The 25722-nt window shown below is 46.3% G+C and overlaps 1 protein-coding gene across 2 annotated transcripts in view; it reads left to right on the forward strand.

Moving 5' to 3' along the window:
- Positions 1-25722, forward strand: part of LOC148032147 (diacylglycerol O-acyltransferase 1-like) — a 219509-nt gene that overhangs the window by 108016 nt on the left and 85771 nt on the right. For both annotated transcript variants that reach the window (XM_087682786.1, XM_087682785.1), the window contains one exon: positions 14543-14610. In XM_087682786.1, coding sequence (XP_087538912.1) covers positions 14543-14610 — 68 coding nt within the window. The remainder of the gene's footprint in view (positions 1-14542; positions 14611-25722) is intronic.

A 25722-nucleotide genomic window follows, 5' to 3' on the forward strand; every position in this document is an offset into this window, starting at 1 on the left:
TCTTTCTTGAAGACCATGCTTGGCTTGTCTGGCAAAATGGCGACTCCATGCATGTTGTGGTACACCAAAGAAGGGCATTTTCTCAACATATAAGTGAATGAAAACAGAGATATTTTGACCATTAAATTGTTTTAATTCCCGCCCAACTTTCTCTAAGGCCTTGATAGCTGTGGAATCAATCTTCTCTTCGTCTTGCCTTTGTTGTTGTTGTAACATTTGGATTTGTTGTTTGCTGAGTCTGCTGCAGTATGTGCACCAATTGTTGTAGAGTATCTCCCGAAGAATCCCCCATCTTGGAGTTCTCTTACACCAACCTTCATGTCGGGTTCACGAATGCCGTACGCGTACGGTTGAAGGTCACCACAGGGGTTTGGCAAGAAAACTGGACAAGATAGATAGAGATGTGTCTTCAAGAGATAAGTAGATTACAGTGAATGCTTAAAGGTTCAAAAGGTACTTCACGGTCAACCAAAGGGGTTTGAGGGAGAAGAATGTATGGGGGTTCAAGAGCTTAGACTCCAGAGATGGTAGAGATAAGAGAAGGGTTGAAGGTTTCAAGCCAAGTTCTTGAAGATGTTGATAGAGCTTCCAATTGCATGATCTTAGCAAAGATCACAAGAGTATTATCTCATAAGTTCTAACTCAAATCAAGCTTGTTTTCTTGACTGTAAGAGCAATTACAAATTATAAAATCAAGTACAATATGTTGTCATGTATCATAAACTACTCTGCATCCCATCATTCATACAAGAGGCCATAGCATGAATCAACTTTGTATGATTACATTCAATGTAGACTGCTAGGGACAAAAGCTTATGAGTCAATTACAAGGCTTGTAGGGCAAAGAGACTTGCTTCAAGAGAGCTTCAAATTGAGTTCTTGATAAGGATAAGTTATCACACGCAAGAAATAAGAGAAAAAAAAGCTCCTCTTAATTCAACTCAAAGTATCTACGAATGATCTACAATCATTGCCCTGCCATAGGGACACATAATACTTGCATATTTTGACAAGATGTCTTCTGTAGAGTAAGAAATGAATTAAAAGAACAATGTTGTAGCTGATTCTCTGATTATGGCTGAAGATATCAGCCCCAAATTAGCCCAAATATATTCTGGAATTCACCTCTGATGATATCATAAACTTCCCCTAACATGGTGCCGGTGCGTTTGGTGTCGAGAGTCCACCATGGGGATAAGAGACAGTAGGGTGAAGGTAGATTCAGGGAGAGGGGTAGACGGAAGAGAAGGGGTTCGAAGAAATTGAAGACGTAGAAGAATACTCCCAAAAAGAATTAGAAAATGTAGAAGAATACTAACAGAGATGAAGTCTGTCAGTTTCTTTCAGCATTATGAGAAAATATAATTCTAATAGACAAAAACGTGTATAAAAAAATATCTTCCTATATGCTGCTCAGATCGCCAATCTGATGCTTCCATTGGCTCCGAAAGGGGGGTAAAATACCAGTTAACCTGGCCAGAATTCTGCCAGATCACTTTTTCTTCATCTTCCCCTTCGGAGTGTTGTTCATTGCTTGAAAATAGCTATCGCATATCGTATGATTTTGTTAGTCTCTCTTTTTATATAAAATCCTCTCAAATTGGGTGAAAGCTATATGCTTTCTTTTACATGCCATCCTAATCTAGAAGTTGTCTATAGTTTGGTGGATTTTTAGAAGAGATAATATCTAGAATATGAAAAATTGGCTAAAACTTGTCCAAAAATCTAATATTTTGAACCATGGACACTAACACTAATGTCTAAAATGGCATTGGCTCTCCAAATCAATAAGGAAGCCACACTGTAGATTTTTTTACACGGTGTGCGCGTAGCGGTACGACAACGTGACGGCGCCCAATCCATATCCTTCTACATCAGTACGTGTTTGCTAATCTTGGTAGTGTACTCCAGGAACCTCGGTGGCTTCCTGGCGACTGCAGTGGTTGGCCATAGCCACTCTCCCGAATCCCACTGTAGCTCATCAAGTGGCTTGCTCTCCCAAATCCAGAGGCGCCACTCCTTGAGCTCCTGCTAGAAGAGAAAAGGGTCCAGCTGCCATGTCTTCCCCTGAAGGCCAATGACGTGGATCCTCCTCCATGAAAGAACAGTTATCCCTTCATCTTGCTGTCCTCTGTCCGCTCCCCCCTCCTGTATGGTGAAGAGGGTCCCAGGTGGAGCGCCACTCACTCTACTTGCTACTTGTAGGGGGATGCTTGCTGGTGAAAACCTAGTGGCCCATACCTCCTCGGGCTCTATCAGCTATCGTATCGGGGGAGTAAGCCACTCCTGAGGTATTGCTGCGTCTCTCTCCCTTCTCCTCAGCTCCAGTCCTCTTTGGCAGCTTGATACTCGCTACAGCACCTCCTCATCCACCATCCTGTACACCTCCCACCATGTCTCGATGGTACGAGGCGGGCGGGCCTCCCAACCAACCCACTGGATGTGGGGGCACTCGCCAATCTGTGCCCCTTCCCGATCTCTGACTTAAGGGTTCCAGATCCTCGGCTAGCGATCTATCTCCTCCTAGCAACACGAGGGGCTTAGTGCCTTACGGAGGCCTTGCCACACGCGGAGTAAATTGCGTAGGAAAGGTGATTTGGGCGGGGTGATCTGGGCTGATGTGAAGATCCATCTCAAGGATGGCCTCCACTCACTGTGAAGCCTCGGTCTACAATCCTAAAGACCCTCCTGCAATTAGGACCTTCCATGTCTGCCCTCCTGGTGTGAGGCCGCGAACAACTAGCTTGCCCAAGAGGACCATACTATGATACTCTAGGTCTATGATCCGTAGGTCTCCTTCTGACCGATGTCGTATGATGGTCACCCATGCCATCTTGGCCCTAGAATCCTTGAAGCTATTTGACCCGAACCAAAGGAAGTTCCGCACTAGGTAGCGAAGCTGCACTACGCAGGATGAGGAGAAGCACCAACACGAGGCGATGTACCAAGTCATCGCTAGGAGGATTTGGTTAACCACCAGGGCTCGGCGTGCTAGTAAGAGGCGAGCCATGCTCCAGTAGGATAACTTCCTTCGAATAGAATTGAGGACTGGAAGAAACTGTTGGGTGGGAGTGATGTTGAGTTCCACTTGGAACCCTAGGTAACGGACGGTCTGCCCTTTGCTTACACATCTAAATCCTAGGTGGACGCCCCATTCTGTGCTAGAGTCCGGGTCTGTGAGGAAACCAACCGACTTTCGCCAGTTGATTTTTTCTCTCGTTGCAGAACAAAACACCTTAAGAGCCAGCATCACTCTCTCCAACATCTCTCTCTCTAGCATCCACTCATCGTCCTCTATGTAGAGTATTGTATCGTCTGCATACTCTGAGTCAAACAACTCAGTCTCCTCTCTCACGGGAAGTTGGAGGCCGCATAATCCACTCACACGTGACCTGAGGAAGTGAGACATCGCCTCTGCAAAGAGTAGAAATAGGTATGGGGCAGGGGGCAGCCCTGTCGGACCGATCTCTCTAGTCGAAACACCTCCCCTCGCCTACCACCTATGAGAACCCTGCTGGTGGCTGATCTCTAAAGTGCGAAGACCCCGCGAATCCAAGCCTGGGGGAAGCCTAACCTTACCATGGTGCCCTCTAGGAAATCCTAGTGCACCGTGTCATAAGCTTTCTCGAAATCCAAGAGTAGTACGGCCAGTCTCTGCACACTGTGCTGAGCCTACTTTGTTGCCTCAAAGAAGGTGAATTGTCTATGATGCTCCTATCCTAGATAAAGTCTGTGTATATGTCATGGATGATGTCTGGAAGCACGGGGTGTACTACCAATCATCTTTGCCAGTGCCTTATAGGCCATTGACGATAAGGTGATTGGTCTCCATTGGGAAAGCTCCAACCGGTCTCCCCCCTTTGGGGAGAAGATTGATAAGGCCTGCCGAAAGACTCCCTGGCATCTGTCCTGAAGTGAAAATCTCTTGGAAGGCCATCAATAGGGGGTCCTTTACCACCTCTTATTAGGTAGTGAAGAAGGCTTTAGAGAGGCCGTCCTCTCTCGAGCATTTCTGCCCGTCTTGTGTATGGAAAGCCTCCTCTAGTTCCTTCTTTGTGAAGGGGGCTAGGAGGAAGCGTCCCATGTCCTCTGTGACGAGGGACGGGATGTGATCCCAGATTTGTTGTCTATATCGCTATCCTCTAGTTGAGGTTTTCTCCTGCTGGCAAAGGTGTCTGTAGTAGTCGGTGGCATCTCCATCACCTCGTCTGGGCTAGAACGAGTCCTCCCATACTGATCTCAAAGGCTGCGTATCTGCTCTCCTGAGGTGCGAGGTTAGTGCACCTAGAAAAACTCCCTACACATTGTGTCCCCTTTCTGCGCCCACAAAGCTGCTGAGGTGCAAAAAGAGAACTCTGAGCGCTTGTCCTCTAGGCCTGCAATGGCTGCTTGCACGTGCATCTCTTGTGCGTGGAGGGTGAGATCTTGTCGTGCCTCTTGTAATAATCTCTGCGTGGTTGCAAGGTCCTGCCGGAGTGCTCTCTCCTTCTCCTAGCGTTGCCTAGCGTGTATGGATGCCTCTTGGTAGATATTGCTCAGCTTGGCTGGGACCTCTGCAACCTCCTCTGCAATCCGGTCCCTCCTTCCCCATTTCCTGGTCCAAATCTGCTCTATCTGTCTTGTCACCTCCTTTCTCCTATAGATCGAGTCAGAGATCCGACAGGATCATGTGTCTAGGGCAGATGCTGGGGGATCAAGTGTTAAGAAAATCGGGCAATGGTTGGGGATAACATGGTGCCCGCCAACTACCTGATCTAGCCTCCACGAGAGCCTCCCCACTTTCCCACATAAAACCTGTCCAATTGCTCCAGCAGGACTCCACCTAGCAGCTTGTATCCCCAAGAGAAGTCCAGCGACCTCTCCCTCCTATGGAAGGCAGGGTCTTTCCAGGCATCGTGTGCTTCTACTACCAATAGAAAGACCTCCCATGCCTCTTGCTCCTCCCCAGCCATGCCCTGGCAGTTTCTACATCTATCCTTGTTGGTCCTCCAAAGCCTCCAGGTTGTTGAAGTCTCCTCCAATGATCCAGGAGTCCACCTCTGGGAGTCCATCTGTGATCTCCACCCAGAACCTGCTGCATGCCCTAACCTCCACGGGGGCATAGACATTGAGGACTCCAAGGCATTAGTCCCCAATATCTAGTTTGATCCATAGAACCCTCCCTGCCACTATCGTCCTGTGGTCTCGTACACAGGCGGTGAGACTCGGGCCAATAGAGGTGCATACGCCTCCACTCCTGCCGTGGGCACCTATGGCGTGCTCCCGGTAAGTGTGTGAGTTGCTCGGGAGTATCTTTCCTACCTGTTGGGCCTGGGTGGGAGTGAGCTTGTGGTCTTGTCGAAGTAAGATGTCGATCCGTCCAGTAAGGGCAGGCTGCAGCTCTTGTTGAATAATCAACTTCTTGGAACCATGCGCCCCGCTATAGTGGAGAGTATTCACATTCCAGGATGCAAGGTGTAAGCTCATGGGGAAACCTGTGACTGACTGAACATGCATCTCTTTGGTGTGGAGGTTATTGATGAGGAGGAGAAAGTATAGGGCATGCAAGTACGCTTTGCCGCAGGTCTGGACGACGAATTCCAGTCCCCCATGGTGGCCCTTGGCTGGCCCACAGGGGTGATAGATGCTCCAGGTGGTACTATCAATGCATCTATCAACCATGCTGAGAGTCATAACTCTGTACACTGGTAGAAACGGGCCGCTTGTGCCAGGGGCCACTCGATCACATCCCGTGGAGCTCTCCACTGTGGAGGGGCTCGAAAAATAATGCTCAAGTGTGGGACCTTGGCACCAGCCCACCAGTTAATGTCCATCATGCAACTAGGCCACTGCTATGCAAACAATACTAGTCCTTCTTCTCCCATCCACTGGGAGATGTGGTCCACCGCCTAACTCTTCAACTCTATTTGTCGTCATCCAATTCCCTAATTGAGAGGTCTGAATGAAGAAAGCGTAGTTTGGTCCATCCGGTGGTGCGAGTAGGTGAATCTTGCTCCTCCTTGACTTACAAACCACGAAGATTCCCACCTCTAGAGGTAGTGAGAACTCTCTATGCTGCGCAATTCTTAGGTAGGACCATGGGCCATTGTGGAAGAATTCGTGTGGCAACAGCTGTGTTGTCTGGGGAAAGTGTGATGGGCGGCATGGGCACATGAGTTGGTTGTTGTGTGGGAGGGGGAAGACTACTGGTGGGAGGAGGATGTAGGCATGTGTGGCTCATCACCTCCTGTGGGAGGGGGGGTGGGTTTGGGGGGGATCACCTGAACCGGGTGCGGATCAGGGGGGGTGCTCGACAAGGGAAGTGGTGGGGGGGAGGAGAATCGAGGGATGGTGGGATGGTCGGAGGTACGTGGCAGGTATGGGGGGGTGTTGGTGGCCCTGGAAGGGGAGGGCTATGGGCCAAGGTCAGTGGGGGGGCATGGGAGGTGGGGGGGGTGGGGTGTGGGGGATGTGGGATCTCAAGTGAGGTAGTCTGTGGCGTGGGTGGTGGATGTGGGGGACTGCAGTCCTGCCAAGTGGGGCGGGCAGGGGGGCTGCGGAGTACTTTGCGGAGGGGGCGTCGCTCGCCCTTTTGCTCCTTGCTGTCGAGGCTACGTTTGAGGATCTGGCTGCGGCCCCCCCTACCATCTCCCTCTTGGTCATCTCTGGACCTGTGCGAAAACGTTAGTGTCCACCTACGGGCCTGTCGGCGGAGCCGTCTTGGCTCCAAAACTCATACAATCTGCTGCCTGATGCCCAAAGTCATGGCAGCGCAGGCACTGCCTTGGTTGCCCTGTCACAATGACCTGCTGCCTAAAGGAGTGACCTCCTGCCTCAATCTCCAGGAACTTTGTTACACTCTTTGTGTCTTTCACGGCCACTCGGACCTTTGGGACTCTTGCAACTGTCATTGTATCTGCGAAGGAGGCAGGAAGAATTGTGCCAAAGAGCTGTTCAAAGTCCTCCACTAACTGGCGGTACTCTACCGCCAGTCCCGGGAAAAATAAGGTGATTGGGTGTTGGAGAAATCTATTGTGGAGCTCAAATGTCTCCACTATGAAGTTGCTATATCAAGGACCATGTAAATGATCCCCTTCGTGGAGGCATAGGGTGAGCTCTCCACTAACTCACGCTCTGCGTCCCGCAGAGGTAAGTGAAACCATGAAGATCCCTCGGCCCATGAGGATTGCCTCCACGATCTGCACTGTGCCAATGCGCAACGTGGAGTGAAGCCAATCCCGAAGCTGAGCCTTGGATGGATAGTGTCCTATTAGCTGATCGAAAATTGATGTTTCTTTAAGCTCCAGCTCTGTGGCATGGACGGCTAAGAGTTGTTCCTCAGAGAGTACAACACACAAGGTGTTTGACTGGGGGGCACTCGCAGAATGCACCGGCATCTGACTAGAGGTTTCCATTGCGCAACCCTGCTGAGGATCTACCAATCATGCTATTGTGTTGCCGGGGGAGGGGGGGGGGGTGTTGCAAGTGGACAGAGCAACGGTAGGGGAGGGGTGGTCGATGGCGAGGAGTAGGGGGGGCAGATGCTCCTTTCTTGGCGGTAGGGTAGTCACTGGTCTCCACGGATGGCCGGATCTCGGCGGAATATGTGAGTGGGGGCTGCCGGATGGGGGCCTCACGGCTATGGAGGTGGGAGCACCGCACGCGCGGGGTAGGGGGGGCAATTTACAAGCTTTGGGCCGCACAGGAAGTCTTGGTGGCTAGTAGGGTTGGGGGGGGGAGGATCGTGCAGCGCGTTAGGGTGGAGGGGAGGCACAGCATTGCGGGGGGGGCGACAGAGGAAGAGCTGGAGGAGGGGGGAGCTGACGGGAGCTGATAGGAGAGGGGTGGTGGAGCCCCAAGAGAGACACTAAGGAAAAAGCATTTCTACTGCAAGAAAATCTATCTTGTAATATCAACAAGCTTTTATTTCATTCTTTAGAGAACTACAACAAGGAAAAGAACAAATCTTCACGCATCATCATAATAGATATCTCCCACGGATTTGATAGAATCAATCATATTCTTCAACATCTTCATAGAATCCATCAAAACTAACAAGAACACAAAAGAAAGACACTACTTTTAAATGTAAATAATCACATATGATTCATCTTCATTGTCTTCATAGTTCTCTCTCTCAATCTCTCATAGAAAGATATATTGTTTTGATAGAATTGGCTATCTTTGATTCTCTCTCTCTCTTTTTTTTTTTTTCGTAAAGGGTAATTGTATTAATTACGAAAAAAAATACAAGTTTACTTGGTTACAAGATACATGATGACAGTAAGCCATCATGTGTAAAGGCTCCAGTACTAAACTACAAAAGAGTTACAAAAGTCATGACAAAGCCGCAGAGGAAATTGCCATATGCCAGGGAAGAAAGGTCTCCCGAGGGAGTACGCCTGAGTGCCGAAGGAGATGTATCTGCCGATGCAAGAAGCCTTTAACCCTCACAATATGTGCCGGGACTTTAGAGGCTGAATCCAAAGAAAGGCATTCCGAGTATGTCTCTTTCTTTCATGAAATCCCCAGAATCCAATACATCCCACTGGTTCTCATGCAAGACGGTCAACATGGCATGTTGCCTGTGGCGAGAGCAAATGCCTCGCACATTTCTCGAAACTATCTTCATATATCTTCAAAGAAGGAAGTCAGGAACGAGGCACCTGTTGCCTCGATTTCACCTTTTCCGCGAGAGCATCCAAGACGCCCTCATCCAGAAAATCAGCCAATACTGCAAACGAGTTCTGGCGACCTGCTTTAGAGGTAGAAGGGACATCCACTGCCTTGGGAGCGGGGCGGGGATAACCCCGATCCCAGGGTGTAATGACATTACCTTTGGCATCAAACTCCAGCTGAGCAGGAGGGCCTTTGGGCCCGTCGGTAGAGACTTTCCTTGGAGACTGATTACGGGGGGCAGACGAGGCCGTATTACGCGCAGCCTGCTGTGAAGTAACCATTTCTTTTCTGCGCGTATACGTGCGCACGGAATCCGGAGAAGCAGTAAGCCCAGGATCCGCCCGGCCTGCATCCAACTGTTTACCTTTTTTGGGACGTGCCTCAATCCAATCAGTGTGACGGGAGTCCAAACCCAGGACGTGTTGTTTGCCTTGATCCATGACATGAGGGGACTGAAGGTCTTTCTGGGGCGGGGCATCCAGCACCATGTCATCCTTGGGCAGCACAACTTGCGCATTCTCCGAAGACGATTGCCTTTGAGGGCATTCAGCCATGAAATGCCCCAATTTACCACATGAAAAACAGTGGCCCGCAAAGTTACCCCATTTCAAGCGGAAATGCAAAGGATGCATGCCTGAACAATTGAGGCGAAGCCAGGCAGGCCTTTTCCTGGCCGTGTCCCATAACATGCATAAACGGTTGCGGTTCATTGCCCTGAGACTGGGGGGAACCAGCACTGTGCCCACAACCGCCATCGCATCCTTCAACATTGGCCAATATACCGCCGGGCAATTTTCGACTTCCACCCACACCGGGCATTCTCATTGAAGCAGACGCTGGAAGTCGGCCATGGGACGCCATGGCACAACATGGACCAAGCGGCGATCGAAGAATAGTGGCAACTTGGACAGGAGCTCAGCTCTATGCGTTTCCGATTTCAACAGCACCTCATAAAAGCCGCGAGGTCCAATGAAGATCTCCTCAACACACTCCCCTTGCAATACATGATGCATCCACTGGCGAATATGCGACAGGACTGGGATCCTGCCAGTGAAGAAAAGTATAACTGCACGCTCATAAAATACCGAGAAGGATCTCAAGACTGATTTGGGATCCACCGTGGCTTCCAAGACATCATCCGTTCCTGCTTCAGAAAAGGATTCATTATTATGCTGTACATATTCGCCAAGCAGAGTGTTGGCAAAGTCTAGTAAATGTTCCCAGTCAATGTCTTGCGAATCCACAGGATCAGAGGCCACTTGCGCATAGGAACGGTCCTGAGAACCCATTGGCTCATCTGAAGTATGCTTAGAACGTTTGCCCGCAGGCGGCAGTTCAGAACCTGGCAGTTCAGAACCCGGAGGCAGCTCCTCCGTGCATGGCACCATATCCTCTGGCTCCTCTGCGTCGGAGTCAGGGCCAAGGGCTGCCACAGTCCGTTCAAGAAAATCCATATCCAGGCCAGCCATACTGCTGTCTTAGCGGAGGCTGCAGATCCGACTGGCGACAGCAGGGCAAAGTACGCAACTGGCGGGCCTCTGAGATGCAGGCTACGGGCCTGCAGGAGAAGGCGACGGGACTGCAGATGACGGCGAACGGAACAGGCAGCGGGAGTACAAGCTATGGCTCCAGGGCGCAGGCGACTCCTCGCTGACGAGCTTTGTCTCGCTCACGGGCACGCACAGAGGCACCCAGGCGAAGACGTGGACCTGCGGAGGCAGACGGACAGAGGCCAAACGGCGGCTGACGTAGCGCGGGCAGGCGGCGGTGGCTCAGGCGACTAGGGCGCAGACGAGGGGGGTGCAGGTAGACGACGGGGGCTATGCCAACGGGGCTCAGGAACTCAGGCGACGAAGGCGCAGTTGACGGGAGCGCTGGCAGACCACGGGGGCGCAGGCGACGGGGTCGCAGGCAGCCGACGAAGGTCCGTCGCCGCCATCGCCTCTCGACCTCGCGCAGTCTCTCTCCAAAAAAAAAAATCCTCTCTCTCTCTCTCTCTATTTCTCTCTCTCTCTCTCTCTCTCTCTCTCTCTCAATCAATAGTACATCTCCTCACTACAATACTCAATAATCACTCATAATAATCCTCTCTTGGTCGTGGATGCACCTCCCAAGAGGCATGGGAGGTATGAAAGGGCACTAGAGCTACTACAGTGTCTCTTCATAGCTCACTACTGTCACTTCACTTCAGTCTTCTCTTCAGTCTTCAACAGCTGCTTCTTCCATTTTTTTAGCTCTTTTAAACTTAGATTTATCCTTTCCAAATGTTAGAAAACTTTCCCAAAGTACGCTCTCATATCACAGAACACTTACAGAAGATCTACAGAAAAGAACAGAACAGGAACAGAGCAGGAACAAAGGCTCTATAGAAGGTCTACAGAGGGTTACAAAATGTCAATAGAGAACAACAGAACCTCATAACTCATACTAAAACCATTCCCATAGTTGTCAGGTACGAAAGATATGATATGGTACGGTACGATAAAATACGGTATTAAATGGTATCTTAAGATTTTATAAGGTATGGTACGATACTAGTACGACAAAAAAATAACTTGATTATTTTAGACAAAAGATAATGGAATAGATATTTCAAATCTAAATAGCAATGCTATTAGAGCATATAAGATGAGTACTTGAGGTTAACATGCCAAAACCTAATGCGGAATGCGCAACATGCGCTATTGCTACCTACAACTTATAACTACATAGATGGGAGTGGATACATCATACATGCATGATCATACGAATAAGAGAAGTGTGGGCTTGAGAGAGAGAAGGTTGAGAGAAATTGTTTGAATCTCAAATAACCTAATCTCATGGGAGAATCATATTAATATAAGGAGCATTTAGCTCGTCCCAAAGTGCAGTTCAAATGGGAAAGATGCATCCATTAAGTTGGTACCTTATGGTACTAATACGTAAGGTATGGTATCCAAAGTATGGTATAGTATCAAACCTTTCGTACGTGGTACTAGTGCAACTAGAGAGAGGAAGAGGCTAGAGAGAGAGAGAGAGAGAGAGAGAGAGAGAGAGTATATTAACGTCTCTAAAAGGCCAATGTGGCCTATGAGACCAAAGCAATACATACAATGATGGTGTGTTTCTCATCTGGAACGAGAAAAGATGAAAAACATGGCTATAAGACAGAAAAAATGAAATAGTGTCCTATAAAAGGGAAACATGTCAATGATCTAAAAGTAAAAGTAGAAAAAGGAAGACTCTCCATCAATGAGATGTTTGTCCTCTAAGGAGGTGTATCTCTGCATGGCTGAGGCGTCTCGGCATCTGTCTCCTGTGGCGCTCAATGATGGCTTTAATTTGTCTGTGGTGTGGATGTCTAGGCCTTTGTCCGGGTGGATGTGGGCGCCTAGACCGGCTAAGTGCCACTGCTCTATCCAAAGGGACACCTACAGAAGATGAGGTCCAATGATGATGTACTCTTGTAGGCTGTGTGGCAGTAGTAGTGGTATCTGCCATACTCTGTCGTGTATTAGTGAAAAAGTCAGTGACTGCTCTTTGTCTATGTGAGCCGAGCTGTGGGGGCCTCCTACTCGGTAGAATTGTTGCTCTGCGCCTCTGGAGCTCCAAGAGGAAGAATCCCAAGCATCTCTGATCCTCAAACTGCATGATCCGTCTCAGGGGTCAAAAACCCTCTCGAAACAGACAGTGGTATCTACCTCGTATATCATAATGTACAGTGCATCGGCAGATGTAGTGTTCCTCTGTCTCTGGCTCTCTGTCGCATAGTGGGCATATGCTTTCCTCTGTCTGTATACCCTCCCATATGCCTATCTCAATCCTCAGGTGGTGGGATGAGGTGCGGATCTGGCCAATAACTGTGCGTAGTCCATGAGGCAGCTGTGTGTCTATGTAATTGGGTCGGGTGATGAAACCATCCTCAGATACCTGAAGGAAGTGGGTCTGGTAGTGTGCCATCCTCGTGCCATGGGGGGAGGGGGGTCGGATCCAGGTCTTCTCCGTATCTAACTTTAGTATGTCTGCTCTGATCACATGGTTTAGCTCTGATCGGCTTAGGTCAAGTGTAGGGCAATCCAGGCTATAGTCAAAGGGGGGTAGTCTGTCAATCTGTAGCCCATGTAGACTCATCCATGTACTCATCTGAGCAAAAAAAGAAGAACAAAAAAAGAAAGGAAAAAGAAAAAAAGAAAGTTGTAGACCTAAAGTAAAGTGGCCAAAAAGTGTCTATTTTTTTGTACTAAATTGTACGGATACGTACCGTACCGCACCGTACGGATTAGTCCATACTACATACGGAGACAACCCGGACCATTCCAAACTATCAAAAACTATTCAATAAGCTTTCAAAAGACCTCAACCTTCATTAATCATCAATCCATGCTTCATACAGAGGAAAATGAGGACAAAATAGAAGGTAAACAGAAGGTATCAAAACCAATCAGAACCTCAACAGAACCTATCAAAACATCACAAAGCCTCATATTTCTACTAAGAATCATTTTGAGCTTCCAAAACATAATCAGTATCATCCAAATCACTCTCAAACACTTCCAAAACAACTAAACATCACTCAAAATCCATCAAAAATAAACCATTCAAGCCTCAAAAACAATAAAAATCAACCAAGAAATCTAGTAATTTCAGCATTCAACAAGTGGGCATAGCGCGTCTGCTGTAGGGCAGCGCAGCGCGACTAGACGGAGGGCGAGGGAAGGCTGGGCAGCGGGGGAGGCGAATGTTGTGGGCGGTAGGGGAGGCTGTGGGTGGGCGCGATGGTAGCGCTGGATGGGTGCAACGGCAGCAGAGGCGTGACGGGTTCGAGCTTTCATGACGCAAGAGGGTGGGTGTAGGTGACGATATAAACCAACCCACCCCACCCTAGCCCACCAGCACCCCATTCCACTCCCACCCCACGATATATCCCCACCCCCCCAACCGCCGCACCCTATTAGATGATTTTTAATGGCGATAGCTTGTTGGTATATGCAGCTTTCGCAAAGCTTTGAACATCCATTATCCACTCACTCTATGGGCATTGGGATTAGCTATATAGGGTGACTCTGTGCACTAATAGGAGCTTTGGCACCAGTTCATCCTCACCTAGGGTGGCCATGGATTGTTTTCATGATGCAAGAGGGGGGACTCAAGTGGCAATATAAACCCCAAAACAAAACCCACAACCCAACAATTCCCAACTGCAGCCGCGACCATCCCCCCCCCCCCCCCCCCCCCCCCCAGTCTGCCTTGGCAGGCTTGTATATGAGTGTCTTCTGATATTCGGACAGCTCTAGCTAGACTGTTGAGCATGTAGTTCTTTGTAAAATTCTTTGGAGTATTATACATAGCGACACCTTCTTTCAAAAGAAATAAAGAGACAAGAACTGAGCTGGAGTATGGTAGGGGAAAAGGGAATTTCCGGTGGGGCTGTTCAAAGTGCTGAATAAGGGTACATGTTTGGTAAGAGAGGATGCGTTTGGGGAGCACATACCTTACTTCATGATAGAAGAGGATGGACTGGTGGTTGTGCACCCTCTGCGCTGGACCTTTGGTTTTGTAGTCTGATGGGCCTTCAATTACTAACAGAAACGTTCGTTTTTACATGAAGAAGAAATAATAATATGAAAACTTAAACCGGAGGTCCGAGAAAAGAAATTCTCTTAGTTAGTGTGGTACGATTCTGATCATTAGTTTGTAGGAAGAGGAGTGAGGAAGGGAGGGAGTACGACCTCTTGTGCATGGTATTCTGGCCGATTTGCTTGTACAAGTGATTTTGTGTATCAGTATGATTGTCAGCACAAAGCCACTGTTGGAGGAAGGGAGTGAGGAAGCGAGGGAAGGTAGAGAGATGAGGGCAGGAAGTACATACTCTCATGCAAGTGATTCTTGGAGTTTATTTTTGCAGGTCTTATTCTCTATGCATTTGATTGTTAGCATGGGGTCGCTATTGTATCCAATATATGTTATACAAAGGTAAATGCTGTACCATTTGAGGACATGGTTCACCGTCTTCAGAACATTTAAACGATTCAGGATCTTGGATTTTCAAGATAATTTGAAAAGAAAACTTTCAATATTGTAACACGTTGTTTGGTGATTGTTAGTGCAAGTTGTTCTATGTTTTCTGGCCATTGGTTGTTGAAATCTATAGAAACTCCTACATATTGCTAGTATTGTACAACAAACATGCATGTACATTGTATGATTGATTACTTAATGATTAATTGTCCAGTGTGAGGTACCCTTTAAAGCACTGACTAAAGGTTGGTTAGTAGACATACGAGCCCCGTAAGAAGTTGTGGTATTTTCGTAGTATGTTTCCTCTTGAAATGAGTCCTAGTGCACCATTCATACATCGTATTTCAATGCGGTGATTTATTCTTCTCAAATCTCCCCCCTATGCATGTATAGTTCCATAATATTATAATGTAACAGTGCTGTATTGTCATCTTCCCTCTATAAACAAGGGACATTTTGCAGGTTCCATAAGACCGGGTGCAAATGATGACAGTCAAAAATTGCTAAGAATAGATCGACGTGATGGATTGGGATCACCAGCAGCCTGCTGTTATGAATGAAATTCTGGATTTGGTTCTCACCCAACCTCCCACAAAGGTTTCCCTAGGCAGCATACCACTCGCACAACTTCAGTCTGATACCACGACATGTAAATTTCTGGATGAAAAAAGCAAGCTGAGATACTGTACACTCTTGTATTATCTTCTCAGAACGATTTTGGATGAAAAGCACAAGCTGAGCTACCATACCCATTTCTATTATCTTCTCAAAACAGTATACTCGTGAACCATTTATAGCCAAGTTGGATTATTGGTGTACAATGGTAAGGAGAAAATCTTCCAATTAGCTCATGTTGATGAGTATTGCCTAGGTCACAGACAGAGGCCCCACATGTGGATATAAGAATATTTAGGGATCCCAACCCTTTCTCATTTAATTGTTAGCAGTATCGCATGATTCCATGCCAGACTTTCTCGTCGCAGATAGAGTGGATTGGGAGATATTGTAATTTGTCACAAATGGGAGCTTGAGCTAGTTTTGTTGGTTTGTTCATTTGTAGTGTGAGATGTGATCATACCTTTGATTTGCAGGCTATATGTACTGCAGAGATTCTCTCTAGTTTTTCGATAGAAATGATTCATGTGCTTGGGGGAGATTGGAGAGATTACAATGTAGCCTTGAGCACATGAGGAGGGAAGATGCTTTTTTTTCGTATGGGGTTTGACACTTCCCATTTAAAGTTGCATATGGTTGGACATTATAGACTATCTAGTTGGTTGTGTACTCACCCCTTGTGCACATTTTCACTTGGATTGTTAAGTCCGATAAAGAGCTTATTTTTTCCTTTCTTCTTGGGAAATGTTATCCTAAGTGTTTATCAGTTTAACTTTTTTGTCTATGCAAAACAAGAGAGCTTCCTCATCTAAGGTAGAATGATCTTCTTGATACTGTCCCATTAGGGTGGACTGCAATGTGGCTTCATGTTAGCAGGATTGGATTGTCAGCTCATGTGTGAGTCTGTGTATGTCATATGGATTGGGCACACTCGTCTCTATTTTAGGCATTTTATTGTGGTTATTTGTGTGGTTGACCAGTTGCTATATATGGCATATTTTGTGCCTATTTATTGGGCTCCTTCTCCTCCACACATAGAGTCATCAACATTGTTTAGGTGGTCTTCCCGTTGGAGAGAGGAGCCGGTGCTAGAGCCCATGCAGCCAATGACTCATTGTTGTACGTGATTGTCTGGTGTTTGGTATGTGGGTTCCATTTCTCGAGCACATCTCTGAGTTCTCCTCATTTGTAGTGCTCTTTTGTTTTCTTTCCCTTTTGCCGTGTCCTCAGTAGTTTATTTCAGCACTTGTCTATGCTTCCATTGCTGCACCACTTCCAACATGGTATCAAATTGCATGATCTAGGTTCTTACTGCGATTTCTCTGTTAGTTACAGGTCCTTCCCTTTTGCTGATCAGGCGACGTGTTTTGCTGATCATTTTCAGCTTGTCAAAGGTTCACAGCACCCTACGTTTTCAGCCTGCACTAGTATTACAGCCTGCACTCATCAGTGTGCCGCATTAAATGCTCAACCAGCCTGCATTTTTCATTTTCTACCCTTAATTGTGGCTGGGCGACTATTTTTACAGGCTGTTTTGCTGTTTCTGGCAGTTTTTGATTGGGTTTTCTTCATTTTGCAATAGTTTCCCTTTGTTTCTGATCCACAAATGATCATAGAACAGTTGGATTTCAACTATTACATTTAACCTTTGCCAATTTTTGCACTCTAGAATAGTTCCATTGGCAAGGCACTATTTGAAATTTTGGAAGGGGGGAAGAAAGTCCCACCATTTTGCACACAAAAGATGAGATGTTTTAGGTTGATAGATAAGTTGAGAGTATGGATGAAGTGTATGCTAAAGTGAAATCAGCTCTCCAAAAGATTCAATCGAAGTACAAGAAAGTAGATAGTCACTGTAGGGCTTTAGAATTTGTAGAGGGTGATTGGATTTTGCCATGCTTTGAGAAGGCTAGATTAAAGAAAATGTAGGGTACAATGTGTCTTTTCCCCAAGCTCAACATAAGGTATTATGATCCTTTTCAGGTCCTATAGAGGATCAATGAGGTGGCTTATAGGTTGAAGTTACCAAATTGTTGGAAGATTCACAATGCTTTATTTGTGAGTCTTCTTAGGCATTTTTTGTGATGATGTGCCTGAGGATATCATGAATGAGTTGCAATCAGAGGTTGAGGAATTTGATGAGATCTTGGTTTCTAAATTGTTGTTGGTATATTAGGATAGGAAGGTCAAGATAAAGCTTCCCATTGCTGTTTGGTAAAGTTTCAAAACTATTTATCACTTGCTGTGATATGGAGGAATATGATTTGGTAGAATCACCTCACTTGTTACAACTTTTATGCTTTTCAATTGGATGGACTTCAATGAGGTCCTAGTCAGGTTCTGTAAAGCATAGATTTTGAGCATTGCCTAATGCTGAAGAAGGGGGTGGTGCTTCTACTTTCTAAGTATAAATTCACTCAGATATCTAGAGGTTTGGATGTTTTTAGTTTTGATAAATGTACGATGTGCTTACATTATTTTAGTTTTGAGACTTCTATGATCACTGTTGTAGAGAGTTGTGTTTCTTTAGTTATGTTTGCTTCTTTTCTTATAAGTACCATTTTGATAATTATACATTGGCATTACATGTAGTGAAAACCATGTTGCTTGCTTACTTGGTGATATGTATTGGCTATTTGATATGCTTTATTTGACTCTATTAGAGTGCAATCAGGGTTGATTGCTGTGTTTTCAAGACGGGGATTACAGCACTAGAATGTGAAAGAACTTAAAATTCTAACAATCACATAGTAATGTTTTAAATTGAAAACTTACATCTAGAACCTGAGCTCTTGGGCATGGTGTTCAGATGTAATCATGTATGGTCAGTGGAAAGTTGATAGTGTCATGAGCTATGCATTAGTAGTGTGCATTTCATGGGTTCTAGGCACTTTATTTATGCTTGTTATTGGGCACTTGAGTGGCCAACTAGGTGGTTCATTTACAGCCAACCTCTTGTCTTGGGTCTCATCCCAATGGTCTATTTATTTGACCCACTCCACTCTCACTTGTATCATTGCATCATCACGCATTCTTGGAGAGAGGGAGATCAGAGGAACTGTTGTTCATCATCATGCAGGGGGTGGTAGGCGGGTAGCAAGTGGCAGATGTGTCCCTTGAAGATGGTGGATGACCAGCAGCAGAAGCAAAAGTGACCAAGCTGGGAGGTGATGGGATGACCAGGCAACCAAGCTGGGAGATGGCTGGTTGCATAGCTGGATTCTGATACATACGATTGGTCATACTAGATGTCTGTGTTGGGTATGAAAAGGTATGAAATGACATTTTATACATTGCTTTTTAAAAGGCATGAAGTAAAAAAACCACGACTGCCCCAAATCAATGCTTTTTGCCTGGCAACCTATTTTGGGCGGTTTTCGTCACTGTTTCCTGCACTTTTCCTATGTACGCAGTTTGCATGTTCAAACCTCAGCCAGTTCATGTGCAACCAGCAAGATTCAGTTATCAGCCTGTGCTGAACCAGGGCAGCGTATGCAGAAATTCAGGTTCAGGGCATCGTGTTCGGCCCATGTGAAAACAGGGCAGTGTGTGCATTGTGCTCAACTTGTGCACTGGGCAGTGGGCTCACTGCTGACTGCTCAGCCCCATCCTCTCTCTCTTTGATTTGAGTTTTTCAGGTCACAAGTCACTATGCTTCGAAAGCAAGGAAAAGAGTGGCAATTTGACAGTGTACTATCCAGTGCAAATATCGTTGCCACTCAAGGAATGGTGGCCCCGCTCATAATCGTGCCCACATCTTGGGGCTGAAGGGATTTGGGGTTGATAAAGGCTCTAGTGCACCCCAAGATGTAAAAGATGCAATTTGTAGAGTGCATATAAGTGCTCCCATGAGTTTATAGGATCCATTGGATGCAAAGGTTTCTGATTTGGGAGATGCATCAAGAAGTGCTAGTGCCAATGTGGTTGCTTGTTCCTCTCAAGCTATTGATGCTCATGGAATGATGCCTAATAAGTGCAAAGCTAATGATGCCTAAAAAGTGCAAAGCTAATGCTAGGGAAGGCCCCTTCTTTCAAAGTTGGGACATACAAACAAGAAGAGAGACATCAATTTTCCTTCATTGGTTTCTTTTATGTAGAGGACATTCCTCATTGGAAGATGAGCAGTCCTTTCTTGACATGGTGAAGGCAATTGGAAATGTTGGCCCAAGCTTTTAGGTCCCTTCATACCATCACTTGTGCACCGTAGAATTGGATGATGGGGTCAAATGTGTGCGAAGATATTTGCTTGATCTTAGAGAGAAATGGAAAATATATGGCTGCAGCATTGTTTGTGATTCATGGTCTGATACATGTTGTCAACCCATTATCAATGTAATGGTTTCATGTATGTTTGGTTCCACATTCTTGCGATCAATTGATACAAGTGGTCAGTATAAGTTAGGTGAGTATATCTTTGAAGTTCTTAAGAGTGCCATTCTTGAAGTGGGGCCTCAAAATGTAGTTCAAGTGTGCATGGACAATGAAATCAATTGTGTTCATGTTGGCCACTTGGTTGAGCAAGAGTGGCCAACCATTTTTTACACTTGTTGCACATGCCATTGCCTTGATTCGTTGTTTGAGAATATTAGAGAACTTTCTTGGGTGAAGCATGTTTTGGAAGAAGCTGTAAAGTGTTGACATTGGTCACACAAAAAAATACAAATTTTGCTTTGTATAGAGAGTTCAATTCAAAAGAATTGCTTAAACCATCACAAACTCAGTTTGCTTATATGTTTATCATTTTGGCAAACATGTTGGATGTGAGATTCTTCAATGGATTGCACCGCATGGTTGTTAGTGATGAGTACTGCCAAAAGAAAGCGAGTAGAAGTGCCAAGGCTTTGCAGGTTTGATCTATTGTCTTGGGTTCTTCATTTTGGACCAATGCCAAGATGATTGTAAGCTATGTGCTCTACTTTTAAAGATTTTGCATCTTGCGTGATAGAAAAAATTGAAAGTCTTGAAGTTTTTGATGCATCTAATCTATAGCAAGTCAAGGCTTTTTGTTAGACCTATGGAACATGATGTAGTGTCCATTACATGCTGCTGCTTTTATGCTCCATTCTATTTGGAGAGCAAAGAATCCTGAGAGTGACATGGAGGTGAGTGAGGGTTGGATGGATGTAGTTGAATGTGTTAGAAACTATGATGTAAGTGCTTAAGGGGGTCATATGATGAATTGGATAAGTATAAGTCTGAGTTAGGTGCATTTGCACGTCCAATTGCAAAGGATGAGAAGAGGATGCATCAAGGTGTAAAATGGTGGGAAACTTTGGGGCATAGACACCAAATTTGCAATGCTTGGTAGTTAGGATTTTGTCTCAAGGTACTTGTGCTTCACCATGTGAGAGAAATTGGAGCAGTTTTTCTCTCATTCATATTAGGAAAAGGAACAAGCTTGAGCCAAAGAATACATAGAAGAGGATTTGATAAGGTAGAAGAGACCTCGGAAATGCTAAATGAGGAAAAGGATGATGAATGGCTACTTGATTTGCAGGAAATGAGAGGAAGATGATGAAAATTCAGCTCATGTGATTGTAGGTGCATTGAGTGTTGGTACCTCTAGTGTGCCATAGGATGAGGTGGAGGATGAGGAGGATGATGCTGGAGATAAAAATGGGTCATCTTGAGTAGCACATACCACACTAGGTCTATAATCTTTTTTTTTTCGTAAAAGGTAATTGTATTAATTACGAAAAAGGTACAAGTTTGTATGATTACAAGATACATGATGGCTCTACCCCATCGTGTGTACACATTGACTCTCTATAAGAACCAGACAACCAAAGAGTTACAAAGTCATGGCAAAGACACAGAGGAAATTGCCATATACCAGGGACGTAAGTCCTCCCGAGGGAGCATGTCAGAGTGCCGGAGAATATCTATCTGCCAATACAAGAGACCTTTAAGCCGAGCAATATGCCGCTGAACATTATAGGCAGAATAAAAAAGAAAAGCATTCCGAATGGTCCAGTTATGCCAACAGCCCCAATATCGAAGTAAGTGAAACAAGATCTTCATATGTGGCTGTGTCGGTGTGGGATATTTGGGCTGCACAAAAACCCAACCACCGCTCGCCAAACGGCTGACAAGAATGACCAGATATTTTGAGCGAGAAACCAACCACCGCTCGCCAAACGGCTGACAAGAATGACCAGATATTTTGAGCGAGGGGGCAAGAAATAAAACGATGACGGGCGGATTCCACAGTGGTGGTGCAAAAGAAACAGTTGCCGTTGGAGATTCGCCGCTTGGAAAGAGCTGAAGCAAGCGGAAGACCACCAATCATCACCCTCCAAAGAAAGACCTTATATTTGAAGGGTGTCTTGTTCAACCAGCCCTCCATCACAATTACCCTCCACCATGACCGGGATTTATGCAATCCCCATAGAGTATTAGCTTTAGTAACCAACCATTGACGATCTTTAATCAGAAGATGATACACCTGGTTAGTTGAATCCTTTTCTAAATTCAGCCGGCCTGGAAAGTCCCAGTCCTGCCATGGATGATCCGTAGCAAGGGTAGGAAAGGGTTGTTTGCTCTGGAGCACCATCAAAAGTTGTTCTTATAAATACCTGTATCCACGAGGGATCCTGAAAAGCCTCCTGGCTGTACGAAACGATATCAACACATTGCGACTGGCAAGGGTGGCATCCGCTACCAAAGTTAAGCCCAAACGTGCCATGCGGTTGAATTTTGGTCGAAACTCATGTTTACCTTCCCACAAAATTAACCGCGAGATTGTCAACAATTCCAATTGAAAAGAATTAGTAGCTAAGCGATCCTCCGCTGGATGCCACTGAGCCTTCCAGAGGACCAGTCTCTAGGAATACACCAAATGGGCAAGCAGAGATGAAGAAGAACTGGAGAACCGAGAATCGGCATTAAGAACATGCCACCAAGAACTCCGGATTTGAGTATTACCATGCAGAAGCCCGTGATCCTCAAGAAAATAACGGGCTATAATGACCCATGGATGATGATCCGAGCACATGGCGTGAAAAAGAGACCAACGGAGTGCCCCATATGAGTTTGGGCATCTAAAATAGCCCCTCCACCCATGCGTTTGGGGGTGCACGCATGCGACTAAGAAATCCAGGAAATGCCTGTATGCAAGGAATCCTTCTTCCATAACATAAAACGAATAGACTGAGTAAGAGCATTCAGTGTAGCAGTATCCCAGGGCAGCAATGGCAAAAAATATGTGAGCATTGGCAACATAATTGTCTGGGCTACTTTGAGGCGAACATGGAAGGGCCAGGCCTGAGACTTCCAATACAAAAACTTAGCGGCCAGTTTCTGTGAAACCACTGTAGTAGTTGCTTTGGGGAAACATCAACACCCAAAGGGTACCCAAGATACTTGACAATGGAGCCACGGGGAACAACCATTCCTTGCCAGTCCAATGACTACAAATTCGACTCCGTGCAGCTGAGAATGGCTGATTTCAAAGTGTTGATGCGAAGACCGGAAGCTTGACCAAAGAGAGCCCAAACATCTAATGCTTTGCAAAGGTTATCCTTGGCCGCACGTAGAATTATAAAGCTGTCATCAGCCAAGGATTGACTAATGAAGTGCTTTCCAGAGGGAAGCGACAATCCAGCCAATTGAGTAGAAGCTGCCATGTGAGATAACATCGAAAGAACTAGATGAGTCGCAAGGGCAAAGAAGAGAGGACTCAAAGAGCACCCCTGTCTGACAGAGCGGGCAAGGACAATTGGCTTGGTAACGCCTCCATTCAGCACGACTCGCGAAGACGCTGCAGCACTGATAGTGTAGATTAGACGAGACATCAGAGCACCAAAGCCCATAGTAGACATAAGTTCTGCAATGAAAGACCAGTCTAGATAATCAAAAGCCTTTTCCAGGTCCAATTGAACCAGTACGACCTCCTTATTAGAATGCCTTGCATAATCAATCGCCAGTTGCGTATTTAATACATTGTGCAAAATGTTTCTGCCCTTAATGAAACCATATTGGAGAGGATGCACAATGGCAAGAAGATGCGTATGGAGCCGATTCGCCATTACTTTGGAAAAGATTTTATACATAGAACCCATCAAAGAAATTGGGCGCCACTGTTTCAATATAGACGGCGAAGAAACTTTTGGAAGCAGTTTAATAAGACCTTTCCATGAGGAAGGCATGATTCCCGTTTCCCACACCTGCTGAAACAAAGTCGTCAATGGTTTCGCGAGCTGGGTGGAAAAAATCTCAAAGATCTCATTGGTGAGACCATCCCAGCCAGGACTTTTATCCTTGGGCAAGTGTAACAGAACATCCATAACCTCCATCTCATAAATATCTGCCTCCAGAGTAGATTGCATGTCTTGCGGAACCTGATTGCGGACGAGATCATAAAAAACTGAACGAGCATGAGCAATTTGGCCCGAAGGAGGAGAAGTGGAACCAAAAAGATCGAGGAAATAATTCCTACACATATTCACAATAGTCTGCGGATCAAGGACCATTTGACCTTCGGCATCCTGGAGTCTAGTCATATTCTCTCGAGCAGGAGAGGCATGGAGAGCTCGAAAGAACTTATGAGTCTGACAAGCACTATCCTGGAGTCTAGTCATATTCTCTCGAGCAGGAGAGGCATGGAGAGCTCGAAAGAACTTATGAGTCTGACAAGCACTATCTTGCAAAGTCTTCGTCAGATGTTGCAATTTGACCTGCTGATAAGATTTCAACTGAAACTCTTTAATAAGATCAGCCAGACGCATTGCCAGTGACAGCAGAAATACATCATCTGGAGTGTCCACCAGCAAAGAACGAACCAAAGCCAGCAGGTCCTCCGCTGCTTGTCGACGCTGCCGACAAAGAGAGGCATGATGGATCCCATACTGCCGAGAAACCCGCTGCATATTAGAGAGCAATCTTTCAAACGAAGCAGTGCCCTGAGATGAGAAATCCAATAAGAATCGATCAATCAATTGCTGCATATAGCCCTGAAAGATTGCATGCTTCAAATAAGATGAGTTGAAACGCAAAGGGAGTCTATCCAGAAATTGCTTGAAAGGTGCAATGGGTTGTGCAAAGCTGGAGAGGGAAATGGTCCGACAAGGCATATTGTTGCAACACTTTCATTTCGAGCATCTCAGGAAGGAAATCATCATTCTGCATGATGTATATGTGGTCTAACCGCGACCATGTTGTTGCATACTGGGTAGAATGGAAAGTAAACCCTGTAGAAGAAGGGTGCAGCCAAGACCAGAGATCTTGCTTAAGAACGACAAGAGGCAACTCCTGCCACATACGACTTTCCGGTGCATCCATTACCAAATGCTTTGATGTGGATTGTGAAGAATCTGTTAGCAGTCATGTTTGTCATGCCTTGTCATCTCCTGCCTGTGAGCCTCAGTCTGAGTCAGACGAGGACATTAGGAGCTCTGACATGTCTGTCATGTGTTATGATGGGGGAGGCTAGTCACTCTTGACTGGCTGTCTTAGGTTGTGTATTTCTTTTTGGCCTCTTTTAGTGGGCAGCCACTGGCTGCCCGGCCACCTTTTTGGTCACTGTTGTGGGGCGCCCATTTTAGGGCACTTTTAGGGTTTGCGCCCATTTTAGGGCACTTTTAGGGTTTGCGCCCATTTTAGGGTTTGCGCCCATTTTAGGGTTAGGGTTAGGGTTTGTCCATTGCCTATTTATTGGCAGCCCCTCTCCCCACTCGGTCAGTTGTCTTCTTGCAGATTCCGACACTCCTTCTCCCCCGTGGTGGTGCTGCCATCGTCATCAGCCTGATCTGGTGCCCTCACTGACGCTGTGGGCTGCGTGCAGGGACTGATCAGTCCATTTCAGTGTATTCAGCATTCATTTCAGTCAGTGCAGATTTCTCTTCCTTATTTTCTGCTTTCTCTCTCTCTCTCTCCCTCTGTGTTCGTATTTCCTCTTCCGTTGCGCACTCTCACATGGTATCATCGCCAAACTGAGAGTACACAGAGCTGAGTTTTACGCGGGAGAACACCCACAACTCTGCGTTTGCTGGTCAAGACGTCTCCAACAGCTAAGGCGTCATCCTCTGCACCATCTCCTTGATCAGGGCGGCCTGTTTTGGTATCAACAAATTTGCGTTTGCTGCTGGCGCCTTCTCCAGTGGCTGCCACGTCATCACCACCCTCTTCCTGCCTGCGTTTTCAGCCTGGGCGGCCCTCCTCCAGCTGGGCGACACCCTTCCAGCCTGCGCCTTGCTGTTCTGGCTGTTGTTCCATCGTCCGGCAGCTCTTTTCCTGCTGGCGACTTCTTCCCAGGCTGCGTTTTCAGGCAGGCAGCTGTTTTTCTGTGGTGATTGCATCATCAGCATTTGCGTTTGACATTATCCTTGCGTTCTGTGCAAGGCGGCGAGCTCAGGAGCTTCTGGTGTTTGTGTTTCGGCACCGGCAACCTTCCCTTGTTGTGTTTTGGTATTTTGCAGATTGGAAGATGTCTTATCATCAGTCTACAGGTTTTGA

This window comes from Lygodium microphyllum, chromosome 8 (genome assembly GCF_053477565.2).
Source record: "Lygodium microphyllum isolate KBCC chromosome 8, Lygodium_microphyllum_v1.1.10, whole genome shotgun sequence".
In the NCBI taxonomy this organism is placed as follows: domain Eukaryota; kingdom Viridiplantae; phylum Streptophyta; class Polypodiopsida; order Schizaeales; family Lygodiaceae; genus Lygodium; species Lygodium microphyllum.